Below are 13486 nucleotides of genomic sequence, written 5' to 3'. Positions count from 1 at the left end.
TTACTCGATGAAATGGAAACTTATGTTCACACACAAATCTGCATACAGATGTTAATAGCAGCTTTATTCATACTCAACAGGATTCAGAAGCAACTAAGCTCTTCTTCAGTAGGTGAATGGATAAATAAACTGTGGTCCCGCCAGAAAATGGACTATTATTTGGTGCTAAAATGAAATGAGTTATCAAGGAATGAAAAGACATGGAGGAACCTTAAATGCATATTACCAAGTGAAAGAAGCCAATCTGGGAAGTTTCAGCAACTGTCTGATTCCAACTGTATGGTGTTCTGGGAAAGGGAAAAACACAGAGACTGAAAGATCAGTGGCTGCCAGAGGCTAGAGGGGAAAGAGCAATGAATGAGGTGCAGCACGGAGCATTTTAAGGTCACTAAGACACACGACTCTGTATGATGCTGTGATGGTGGATACATGTCATTGTACATCTGTCCAAACCCACAGAGTGCACAACACAATGTGTAAATCCTAGTGTCAACTATGGGCTATGGGTGATGATGACATGTCAGTGTAGGTTCACCCATTGTCACAAATGTACACTCTGGTGCAGGTGTCAATATTGAGGAGGCTGTGGGGGCAAACTGCAGTTCATACACCCAATCCAGCCCCAGCCACTGCTGTTAATAAAGCTCTATGGGTGTGTGGACTATCTGGCTGTTCTGGCATCTAAACAGTAGAGCTGAGCAGCTGCACCAGAGATCAGGAGGTTTTCAGACCCTGAAATATTTACCCCCAAGCCCTTGAAAGGAAAAGTCGGCTGAGCCCTGTTCTAAATGAATCAAGATTCACCCTGATGAGGCAGGACAGCAGGGCCCAAACCAGGCATGGTTAATGGGGCTGAAGCAATGTTTTAGTTCCAACACATTTGCTGAAGTCCTGCAAGTCCAGTGACAGACTGTAGCCAGGAAGCGTCTGCAGGAGGAGTCGGGAGCAGGCCTTCCCGCCAGGCTCCGGGATGCCGGGGGCCGCGTGCCGCACGGGGGCCACCCGCTTGAAGAAGGTGTACTTGCAGTGGAAGCCGATCAACTCGTAGAGCTCGGAGAGGATGCTGCACGGCTGAATTTTCTCCTCGGAACGCTGAAGCACAGGGAGAAAAGCAACAAGCATCTGAATGAAACACGTAAGTGAAAAAAGACCCATAAAAATGGTTTTCCCTTAAAACAGAGACCCGATGACACAGGAAGGAAGAGGAAGGCTGACTTAGTGCACTGATGGGACCAGATGCAGAAACGCAGGGAAGCAGCACTGTGCAGACACTCCAGACCCCCTCTGGGCCCCACCTCTCCGCATTCCACCTGTCCCTTTACTAGAAAAGCCCGTATTCCCTGAAATAGAGGAATCTGCTACCTAAACATGGGACACAGAGAAGGGAAAGAGGAAAAGGAAGGGAAAGTAAAGGAACAACAGTTCATCTAGACCCTAGGGTCTGGGCGGGACTTTCACCAAACACACAACTTCTCAAAGCACAGAGCGCACAGGGAGAGGCTGACAGAGTGATTGCGACTTCTGCTCCTAAAGCACCCAGCTACTTGTCAGCACACGCTGCGCCCATTACTGAATCATTACAATCATCTCAGAAACAACTACTACCCCGGCTCACAGGCAAGGAAATCTGAAACTCGGGGAGGAATTATTATCATCCTGGACAAAGTCCCACAGCCCAGTAGTCTCAGAGCCTCCGGCAGACCCTGGGCTAAAATGCTCCTCATCACCACGGGCCCTGAGACTCAGGCTGAGGCCACGTCAGGTCTGCACGGGCCCAGAGCACAGTCTGTGGGACAGGGAATGCTCCCACTCGAAGTGCCAGGTCAAGGCCCTCAGGAACTTGTGTAATGAAACCAAATCCCCAAACTCATTTCCAACCCACTGCCCTGTCCGGGAGGACTGCTCGGCACAACTGCGCTGTCACCTGTGCACAGGCTGAGCAAGGGGCCCAGACAGTGATGTGACATCCCAGTGGAAGTGGCTCGGAGACCACTTCATCACAGGACAGATTCTCCCGGCTTCCAATGTTAACTCTCCATTCCATTTCCAACTGGAAAGTAAGTTTAGACTTGTTTTCCTCTCTTAGAAACAAAGAGAGCGGTAACATCAGAGGGAAACTCAAGACAGAGGAAGAGTCTCCTGGTCATTTGCAAGGATAGGCCGGGGAGGGAACAGAGACAGGGATCAGAAAGACCCGTGTTCCAGTCCAAAGTCTGCACGTCACTCGCTTTGACAGTTTCCTTTTTAATACAGGTGATAAAATCTAATTATGATTTTTGGGAAAACTAAATGAAATAACGTATTCCACTAGCATAGGTGTAAAATCCTCCATGAGTGTTCCAGAAATGGACGTGATCGTGGTTAGTTACTGTCTGCCAATTCTTGTGTTCTCAGCTCACATCACCCAACCAGAGATGTGCGAGAGATTGCCTCACCAGCCAGCAGCCTTCTCCAACTTGGAAACTTACAGTGTCCGAAGAGCAGGCAGTGTTGGATGCTTTGCGGCACTCTGGAGGTAGCACTCCAGTGATGACTTTAAAAAGCTGGGGAGAATTTAGGGGACCATACAGTTCAAATACAGAGTACTCATTCCATGTCTACAAATATTCATCTCTAGCCATGATGAGTAAGAGAGGAAATACATATTCAAACATACATCATTTTCCCACATAAGTGCATCAAAACAATTTGGAAAGAGTGTAACTTTCTTCTCTAGATCACACAGCGGGGATTACAAGGTTTGTACTGACAGCCCTACTTGTAAATCATCTGCAAATGTAACTGGGTCCACTATCAGTCATCATAATTTGAAGGGAATGTTAGAAAAGAAAAAAGCCAAGCTAATACTCTCCAATCTTTTGTTTGGTTACAATGTCACAGAGGAGATGGACAGCTCAATAAGGAACCACTCTGCCGTGATCACGGAGCCGGGGAGCGGGATGTGCGGCAAGATGTATGACGCAGCCGCAACTGTGCCCATGATTCTAGGCAGGTACCCAAAGTCACCTTGACAAGGTGTGAAACGTTTATGCCCACGTCCTCATAACCTGACATGTATTAAGGAGAAATGGAAACTTATAAACGGCCAATACCCTTGGTGGATACACCGTCCAAAGAGCAAAGTCACAGTTTGACAACTGGCCATCCCGGTACCTTGGGATTCATTCTTGAAGAACCTTAAAAACCACTCCTCTGTCCTCAAGAAGTGCTGCCTACTAGTCCTATCTTTGGCTCATGGATACCACATGTTGAAGTGAACTTCAATGTCTGCACAGATTTGACTGTCTTTCTCCAGGTTCACTTGTCCATTCTGAAGAGGCCTGAGCTAAGTCCAAATTCCTTAAGATTAATTCCCTCCAGTGACAACTCAACGAGCCTGTAATTACAAGCCAACAGAACAGGACTGTCCTCAGCGAAAAATGTCACCAACCCTTCACTGCTTTCTTAAACTCCTCTCCTGGTTAATTGCAACATACTAACACCACCCTCCACCAAGTTCCCCAACTATGTCAAATAGAAAGTAAGGTCCATAAAAGAGGAGACAACTCCATAGTCACCTTTGAATTCCTAGCATAAAGTAATGTCAATAAATAGAACTATGATTATGGCTTCTTTCCTTTAAAACCTTTCTGGTTATTTAAATGAGACCATGGAAGGGAGGTGTTTGAGTCCAGTATCTTGATCCAGAAGACTCTGGAGGCCTTTTTCAGAATGGCTGTCCACTGATTCATTCAAAACACACCTTCTCTTTCCGGGAGGAGCTGTGATTTTCTGCCATGGGTTTGTGGTCACTCTCATGCCAGAACAGCTTTAAACTAAATCCTTACTTTGGATATGTTATTTTTCCCGCTTCCAAAAAATTTTACTTTCCTTACTTCCTTGCCTTGAGGAATGCTTTTATTCTTTTCTTTCTAATTCAACCTTTTATAAAGCAGGATTCTCAGGATGTGTTTGGCCTTATATAAGAACAGCCATCCAACTCCCAGTGTGAGAGGCCACAGGCTCACCTCCTGCCCTCCTGCCAGGGCAACTGAAACTCAGTTCAGGAGCCAACCGGCACCCCAGGGCTTCTAAGGCTCACGTATCTCCCAGAATCCCTGCTTTCTGGTTTGTCTTGGCTTCTGAGAATTTCCCCTCACTTTCTTGACAATTAGCTGTGCAGCTTGAAAGATGAGGAAGGAAGGTTTTATTTCTTAATCAGAATTTAAAGGAACTTATGTAATGAAGCTTTTCACGAGTTTCTAGAACCCTCCATTGCTGAGACAGAAAACACACAAGATATTTTCTAAATTTAGCTATCATGTGCATTTTTTCTTTGCTTTTGTTTTGTTAACTGCTAATAGACATTTTTTAATTAAAAAATAAAATAAGGTCCCAAATAAGATAGAAAATTGAAGGGGCAAACAAAATTAAAGAGCAAAGACAGAAAAATGATAAGTACTCTACAAAGTTAATAGAATAAATACACTATGGATCAGACCAGCAATTCTCAGTAACAGCTAATTGAAACCTGACCATGAGGTAAAACGTCTCTCCTGTCAGGAGATGACCAACAGAAAATAGAATTAAATCAACAACCTAAAATTCTAAGTCTGGCGAGGTATAGAAGTCTACCAGCTAAGTATGTCTTCTTCTGGAAAAGAGGGAGACTCACCAGCTCTTTTCTGTGGAGCCTGAGCCCAGGGGAGGACAGTGAAGTGTGTTCTGTAAGTACCCAATTAGCAAAGTGAGTGATGAATAAAGAGATGTGAGCTTTGATGAGAGATGATACTACTATTCACTTGTCCTGTAAAGTATGTCTTCGCGTTCAGAGATCAATATCTCAGCAGGAAAATGCACAGCCCGGGACCAGACCACTTCTGTGATTGTGACACTGCACTTAGATGTCTCAAGGGCACCTCCAACTCCACCTGCAAAGAGCTAACTTCACGGTGTTCCTCCCATAGCCATCCTGCCCAGGGCCCTTGGTCGGGGGCAAGGTCTCCCTGCCTCTCCCAGCTCAGGCCAATCACTCACAGATGTGACAAGACCCCTCCTTCAGGGGCAAATTTCCTCAGTCAACGAGATCCACCACCCACACCTGTCCTACCAGGTACTCACTGGCACTCCCTCAGCACTGACTCTGTGCTGGGGACCATGCTGCACACTGTGCACACGTTATCTCACTGGATCTACACAGCAGTCCTGGGAGTTCGGTACATCACTGCTTCTATTGATTAGATAAATTGTTTCACTTCCTTGGGTGTGTCATCCAAAGTGACACGGCTACTGAGCCACAAACCTGGGACTGAAAATCACTTGAAAATTGAACACTGCTACACCTCGCAGCCACCCTACTCTGACTCATCACATCACCTCCTGCCGAGCCTTCTAAATGTTTCTAAGCATTCTACAAGACAAAAGTGATCTACGAGAGCATCGCACTAGCCTACTTAAAATCTGTCAATGACGGTCCACTGCTCTTAGGAGAAAGCCCCACCGGGCCTGAGCACAGCCCAACGGCCCGGCATCCGCTTTCCCTGCGCGGCCGCGCCGCCTCACCCACCACGCAGCTCTACACGTGCAGCGTCCAGGACAGGGATGCTGACTCCGTACAACCCGGGGCTCGTCTCACTCAAACAATGATCACCCTCTTCAGTGGTTACCTTCTTCAATACTGAATCTCAGAAAAATATTTTCTCTGGATGAATCAATATCTTTTTCCTTACAACTTCCCATCATTGATAATGAGCTCCCCCCAAAAGAGAGAAGACCTAATCTTCAGTCTCCTTATCTGTAAAGTGCAAATAACAGGGAAATATGAGAGGTTTTATTAGAAGTAATATTCATGTGAGGCTGAGGGACAATTCCCAACATACAGTAAGTACTCAATATGTGCTTACTTAATATTAATAAGAATAGATTACATTCCAGCAACCTTAAATCAATGCTTTATGGCTTTGTCTAAAAGACTACCGACAAACTGTTGGACGAACTGTTTTGAGCAGATCAGCACAAGTGTACTGGGCGAGGTAAGCGCTGACTCCAGTTACAGCTGCAACCAACCAGCACTACGGGGCGGGAGCAGTTTGCTCAAACTCTTACATGTTGCTTGAGCATTTAGTTGTAGTTATTGAATAAAGACAGGTATTATTTACTCAAAGCTCCTGAAACATAAATCTTCAAAGATTGATGCAAATTATGTTTCAAGTACAACACTCTCACTAGAAATTACTTGAAAATTATAGTCTTAGCTCCTCCGCACATCAAAACAGCATTTTCCTAATGTATCTGACTATGTACTCTGAAAGGATTGTTTAAAAGAAATTAAGATGAAGCCATCCTGAATAAGATCTCAGTATCATCTACACAAACCCCACCCAAAGGTCTCATTTCTCACTTCCACATTGGTGTTCAGATGGCTTAAGCTGGGTCTTGGTTTCTTATGACACGGGGGTGGGAAGAATTGTGGATAGATCAATGTAGCAAATATAAACCTAGTGTATTTGCTATGTAGGAATCCTAGAAATAAATAAATTGATATATATAGTCCCACCCTTATGAAGCTAAGCCGTTCCATTTACAACTGCATAAAAAATAAAATGAGAGATACATTTAACAAAAGTTTACAAGATTTGTACATTGAATATTTTGAAGTATCACCAAAAAAATTTTAAAATATCTTCATATATGGAAGGCATCCCATGATCATGCAATGGTAGAAAATATTGTTAAAAATGTTAAGACTTCCCAAAGTAATCTACATATTTAATGGAATCCCTATCAAAATTCCAGCTGACTTCTTTGCAAAAATTGAAAAACTGATCCCAAAATTCATATTGAAAGCAAGGGACCCAGGTCAGCCAAAACAATCTTGAAAAAGAAGAGCAAATTTGGAGGACTCACTCAAAGGTTACAGCAAATCTAGAGCACTCAAGTCATTATGCTTCTGTCATAAGTTTGGATGCAGAAATCTATGAGACACAATAAAAAATCCTGGGGGGAAACTTACATTTACAGTCAGTTTTCCAGAAATGTGCCAACAACACTCCATTGAAAGTATAGTCTATCCAACAAATGGAGCAGAGACACCTGGGTATCTGAAGGCAAAAGAATGAATCTGGAATCTGGACCCCGTATTTTATATAACAAATATTAATTCAAAATGGATCACAGACAGAAACGTAAAAACTAAATATATGAACTTTCTAAAAGAAGACATAGTATGAATCTTTGTGGTCATAGGATAGGCTATGGCTTCCTAGATACAATACCAAGAGCACAAGTGATAAAACAAAATAGATAAAATGGACTTCATCAAATTAAAATCATTTGTTACAAAGGACAACATCAAGAGTGTGAAATGAAAGGGGAAAGGGGTAGCTCAAATGATAGAGTGCGTGCTAAGGAAGAAAAACAAAATGAATAAATCTAATTACCTCCCCTATAAAGAAATTGTTTTAATGTTTAAAAAAATTAAAGTGAAATGACAATCTGCAGAATAGGAGAAAAATCTTGCAAAGCATATATCTAATAAGAGACTAGTATCCAGGATATAAAACAAATGCTTACAACTGAACAATACAAAGAAAATCGACCCAATTTTTTAATTTGCCAAGGATTTAAATAGATACACAATTGGCCAATAAGCATCTGAAAAGATGGTCAGCATCACTAGCGAAATCAAAATCAAAATGAGATCTCATTTTAAACTCACTAGGATGGTTATAATCAAAACATGGACAATAACAAGTGTCAATCAGGAGGCAGAGAAATGGATACCCTCAATATGCAGCCGTTGGAAAGGGGCAATGGTGCAGCTTCTTTGGAAGAGCCCGATGTTTCCTCAAAAGGTTAGAGTTATGTGGCTGAGCAATTCCACTCCTACATGTAGAGTCATCCTTCAGTGTCCTCGGGGGGTTGGTTTCAGGAACCCCCACCCTGGATACCATAATCCAAGGATGATCAAGTCCCTTTGCAATCAGCCATCTGGATCCATGAAGTGGAAACTACAGATATGGTGGGCCAACTGTACAGCCAACAGAATGGAAATGTATTCTCACAAAAACTTGCACATCAATATTCATAGCAGTATCATTCAGAGTAGCTAAAAGTCACTAAAAATATCCATCCATCAATGAATGAATAAACAAAATTACCAAGAATAGTCCCACAAACTTTTGGTAATTGAATCTTTGACAAAGGAGGTGAGAACATACAATTGAGCAAAGACAGCCTCTTCAGCAAATGGTGCAGGGAAAACTGCACAGCTGCATGTAAATCAATGAAGTTAGACTACCCCCTCACAACATACAAAAAAATGAATTCAAAATGGCTTAAAGACTAAAAATTGTAGACAAGACACTATAAACCTCTTAGAAGAAGACATAGGCAAAACATCTGACATATATCTCAACAATATTTTCCAAGAGCAGTCTACTATAGCAATAGAAATACAAGCAAAAATATACAAGTGGGTTCTAATTAAACTTACAAGCTTTTGCACAGAAAAGAAAACAAAAATTAAAGCAAAAAGACAACCTATGGAGTGGGAGAAAATAGTTGCATTAAATGAAAGTGACAAGGGCTTAATTCCCAGAATATGTAAACAGCTTTTACACTTGATAAAAAAGAAAAACAAACAATTCAATCCAAAAATGGGCAGAAGACCTAAAGAAACATTTCTCCAATGAAGACATACAAATGGCCAATAGGCACATGAAAAAATGCTCAATATCATTATCAGAGAAATGCAAATCAAAACTGCAAACAAGTATCACCTTTCACCAGTCAGAATAGCCATCATTCAGAAGTTCATAGACACTAAATGCTGGAGAGGCTGTGGAGAATTGGGAACACTCCTACACTGTGGTGGGAATGCAGTTTGGTGGAGCCATTGTGGAAAACTGTATAGAGGTTCCTCAAAAGACAAAACCTTGGGGGCCCAGATGACACAGCAATCCCACTCCAGGGCATATATCCGAAAGGAAACGTAATTCAAAAAGACAGTTTCACCCCAATGTTCACAGCAGCATTATTTACAATATCAAGACATGGAAACAACCTAAATGTCCACTGACAGACGACTGGATAAAGAGGTTGTAGTATATATGTCCAATAGACTACTATTCAGCAATAAAATAATAATAAAATAATGCCATTTGCAGCAATATGAATGGACCAGGAGAATGACATTCTAAGTGAAATAAGCCAGAAAGAGAAAGAAAAATACCATATGAGATCGCTCACATGTGGAATCTAAAACAAAAAAACAAAAACAAAGGAACAAAAAGATAAACTTATCTACAGAACAGAAACAGACACAGAGACATAGAAACCAAACTATGGTTACCAGAGGGGAGAGGGTGTGGAATGAATAAATTGGGAGTTCAAGATTTGCAGATGCTGAGTATGTATACAATAAACAGCAAGTATATACTGTATAGCACAGGAGAATATATTTAATAACTTATAGTAACTTATGTTTAAAAAGAATATGAAAATGAATGCAGGTATGTTCCTATTTAACTGAAGTTTTGTGCTGTACACAAGAAACTGATGCAACACTATAAACTGACTAGACTTCAATGAAAATATTTTTAAATAGACCAAAAATGAAAAAAAAGGAAAAGGATATTATCAAACAAAAAGAATAATGTACTGATTCAGGCTACAATATGAATGAACTTTGAAAATTTATGCTAAAATAAGCCCGTCACAAAAGGGCAAATAGTGCCCTTTAAGGTGAACTGTATCTAAGCATTTATTGTACTACTCCTGTAAATTTTCCGGAGTTTTGAAGTCTATCAATATCAAAATAAAATGTATTATTCATTAAAAACTTAAAACCCTTCCTCACAGGAGGGCTTTAATTATTAAATGCAGAAAAGCATGTAAAACTCTTGGAACAACAATTTTCACGTCCACACACAGTCACTGCTGTCACTGCCACTCAGAGTGTGGTGCCAGCGCTGATGAGAGCTGCCTCCACTCGCTCCCCTGCAGAAAGGAGTGAAGGCCTGAGCTCTGACAGGCAGGGTGAGCGTGAACCTGAGTCATACACAGCCACGTTCCAGACTCTGCGTTACCCAACTTTCTTATACAAACTGCAACATGTAATGTAAACACTCTAGAGGGATGTATCTTACAACACAGGGAATACAGACAATGTTTTACAGTAACTATAAATGGAGCATCTATTGTACACCTGAAACATATATTTTAAATCAGCTATGTCTTTATAAAAAATTAAAAAATAATTTAAAAATGTTATCCCTTTAATATTCAATTTGGTTTTTAATTAACTACTAAACAGCTTAGAATATATAAAAGCATTTAAGTGTGATGTTTGTTTACATATTTATTTACTTCAGCCTCCTGCTAAAAGAGAAATTAAACAATTTTTTAAACACAGCTTAACAACCATAACAACAAAAAGGCAAAACTGAGAGTGAAGAGAAAATGGAGATTCAATACTTAAATGAAACCAGGGGGAGGTAAACTCATAAAAATGGATTCCATGAAGTCAGGGCAAGTGTTAAAGGCCGACTAGAAATTCAGCTGTAAGATTCTTGGCAGCTAAAGCAAAAAGAAAAAGATGATGGGGCAGGTGGTAGAGCGTGTGCTTAGTGTGAACAGGGTCCTGGGTTCAAGCCCCAGGGCCTCCACTAACAGATAAATATACCTAATTACCTACCCCCCAAAAGAGCCCCAAAGAAAAGAAAAAGAGAAATTTCTTTCCAAAAAAATCCTGATATTAAATTTGGATTAAATACTTTAAAAATAAAAGGAAAATAGAAAAGATGAGTGACACTGTGAAGAAAAACCCCAGCTGGGCTAACAAGCTAAGTCACAAATCTAAGTGTGATAAGTGTCGGTTTACTGATCTAAGTTTTGCTGGGCTAACTCGTAAATCTGAAGTTCAGTGTCAGTTTACTGGGCTAACAAGCTAACTCGTAAATCCAAGGTCAACAATTGTCAGTAACGTGATCTGTTCCAAATTGATAAGCTTCAGTGTACTGATTCCTTGCTTTTTGTTGTTCGAGCCTTATTGGCTAAAAGCCCCATACTTGTAATTAACCCTATAAAACCTCATGTGCACGTCTTGGATGTGCTCAGGGCTTGGGAACAGAAGCCCCTCTGAGCCCGCTGGCATAATAAATCTCAGTACTCCCACCCTCTGAGTGCTGCTTATTTCTTGGCTGGCCTGTTGTTTCCGTAACAACACAAGCGATAATGCCCGTGAGATAAATCTGCAATGGCTGCTGGCAGGTCCCCATGTCTCATGTGGGAAAATCTGAAACATATTTCTCACCACTCAGAGTCATCCTCAGCCCACCCCACATCTCCCGCTGTTAAATGCAGGAACACACGCAGGGCCCGGCCTTTGCTCTCTCTGTGTCATCACAGTGAGACAGGATGGAAGGGGGCAGAGCAAGCCATTCAAGAAAGACCACAGCAATTAACATCAAAATGGTGGAGAATTCAACCCCCAATAGGTCTTGAGGCTCAGGATGAAGAGATTTAACTTCTAGTAGATCCTGAGCTTCATTATACACCCATTGTAATAGTAACATGGTGAATAACACGGCCCCAGGCACCATGGCCGTCACAAGGCTAGCCACAAAAGGTCAAAGGGTGGAAAATGGCCAACTCCCTGGAATCCCAGCCCCTTGCCCTAAGGCTGGTCCTTCTACTTATTAGCATATGAAACCACGAAGCCCAAGAAAAGGAGCAACACAGAGCCACATCCCAGGAACCCCTCTCTCTACCTCTTCGGAGAAGGCCCACACTATTTCTGTGGAGTGTGTGCCTACTTTTAATCTGAGCATCAAACCCCCATACTTCGTGACGTTTCTCATGCCTGTCAATGTATCTCTCTGAATAAATCTACCTTTACTCAACACTGGCTTGTTCTTGAATTCTTTACTGCATGAAGCCAAGGAACAAAATCTGGTGGGGCACATCCCAGGGGCTCAACAGAAGCCTGGGACACAGCCCTTCTCATGCCCCACATATTTTTTCTTGTATCAACAGGACTGGGATGTGAAGTGAGGTCTGAGGCCCCAGCTAAGGGACAGAAGCAGCCTCCAGGTCTCCAATTGGTGGGCAGCCTCTCCCCCATCAGGGGCCATGGGGTCTGCCTGGTTCTGTGTGTTTTTTTGTTGTGCTGACTCCCCAGTCAGAGAGATTTCTCCTTAGGCCTGGCTCCACAAAACCCTTCTCTCCAAAATACAAGCACATCATGTCACAATCCTCTTGTTCAACCATGAATTGTTCAGCCAACTTTTTCCTTCCCCAGTTAAGTACCTAAATGTCCTCCCTGCCATCCCACCACTTCTTTCTTTTTGAGAACTCTGCACTCCCCACACACCATCCTGAGCGCAGGTGCCTTGCTGGCTGGGACCGAGATGTTTCAGTCTCAAACATCCTGAGTCCTTTCTCTTTCCACTTGCTAACTTAAAAAGGCCTTCCTGTGTCTCCCACCGCTCTGATTCTGAACGTCAAAAAATGCTCAGGTTACATTCACTCTGTGAATACCTCCCAGGTTTTGGCTAGGTTTCCTTCCCAAGATCTTCATTAAGGAGCTGCATCAAGAAGTTTAAAGGGGCTATTCTTACATTTGAGTGGAGGAGCCTGCAAGAAATTTAAATGGCTTTGAAGAGAGAGTTAACCAGGGACAGAGAGGTCGCAGGTCCTAGTCAACAGTGTCATGAGGCAAAATGTTCTTCAAAGGCTCAGAGTGGCTTCTGAACACGGAGTCGGCAGGGAGGAGGTGACAGGCAGTGAGTGGGGTGAGAGACACAGGGTACGGTCCCCCAGCAGGGGAAGAATTGGTTATTTTCTAGTTTTCCAATTTCTTACTACCTTTTTCTCTTATTGCCACATACCATTTCCTACGAATTAAGCATATCAATGTCAGTCATTTGGGCCACTTGGGAGAAGCTGCACGATGCCATTCACAGGGCTGGGACATGACAGCCACACCAGTCTAGGTTGAAAGACCAGTGGGGGTATTTCCATGGTAATCACGGGCATGCAGCAAACTCCCCAGCTTCAATGACCTCCTCTCAAAGTTGGCGCCAATAAAACTACCAAGCAAAATGCGTGATGATTCTGGCCAACATCTGTTTATTAGTTAAGTGCCTGTGACACCTGCCACTTAATAGGGAATTTGTACGATCAACGAGGCCCTGTCTACCTGGCCACACGCGCCCTGCCTTCCTGCCTTGGTGCAGCAGCACAGCTTGTTTAGCTGAGATGAGCGCCCCCAGAGCAGCCCCGATGGGAAAGCTCCCAGCTCTGCACGGCCAGACGTGTTCCTTTCCTTCTCAGAGCTGATCACAATTTGCTGTCGTCTGTTTTTATGTTTATCCCTTTTGTAACTGCCTCTCCTCCGGAGATTTTGCTCAAGCAGCACAGGACCAGGTGTGTCTTGTGGCCTGCCGGATATTCTGGGCTGGGAAACAGCCGAGCCCACATCTGGCTCTGGTGCTGAACGGAGAGA

At 42.7% G+C, this 13486-nt stretch overlaps 1 protein-coding gene across 4 annotated transcripts in view; it reads right to left on the bottom strand.

The window, feature by feature from the left end:
• Window positions 1–572: 572 nt before the first annotated feature.
• The window catches only part of LOC140694822 (trafficking protein particle complex subunit 9-like), a 49136-nt gene continuing 36222 nt past the window's right edge, over window positions 573–13486 (bottom strand). For 2 of the 4 annotated variants that reach the window (XM_072957875.1, XM_072957876.1), the window contains exon 3: window positions 573–1092. In XM_072957875.1, coding sequence (XP_072813976.1) covers window positions 844–1092 — 249 coding nt within the window. In that variant the 3' untranslated portion in view covers window positions 573–843. The remainder of the gene's footprint in view (window positions 1093–13486) is intronic. The other 2 variants (XR_012070462.1, XR_012070463.1) reach the window with 1 other exon arrangement.

The sequence above is a fragment of the Vicugna pacos genome, unplaced genomic scaffold, assembly GCF_048564905.1.
Source record: "Vicugna pacos unplaced genomic scaffold, VicPac4 scaffold_104, whole genome shotgun sequence".
Taxonomy (NCBI): Eukaryota; Metazoa; Chordata; class Mammalia; order Artiodactyla; family Camelidae; genus Vicugna; species Vicugna pacos.
Note: the sequence above shows the minus strand (reverse complement) of the source record. Positions and strands in the feature narration are given on the sequence as shown.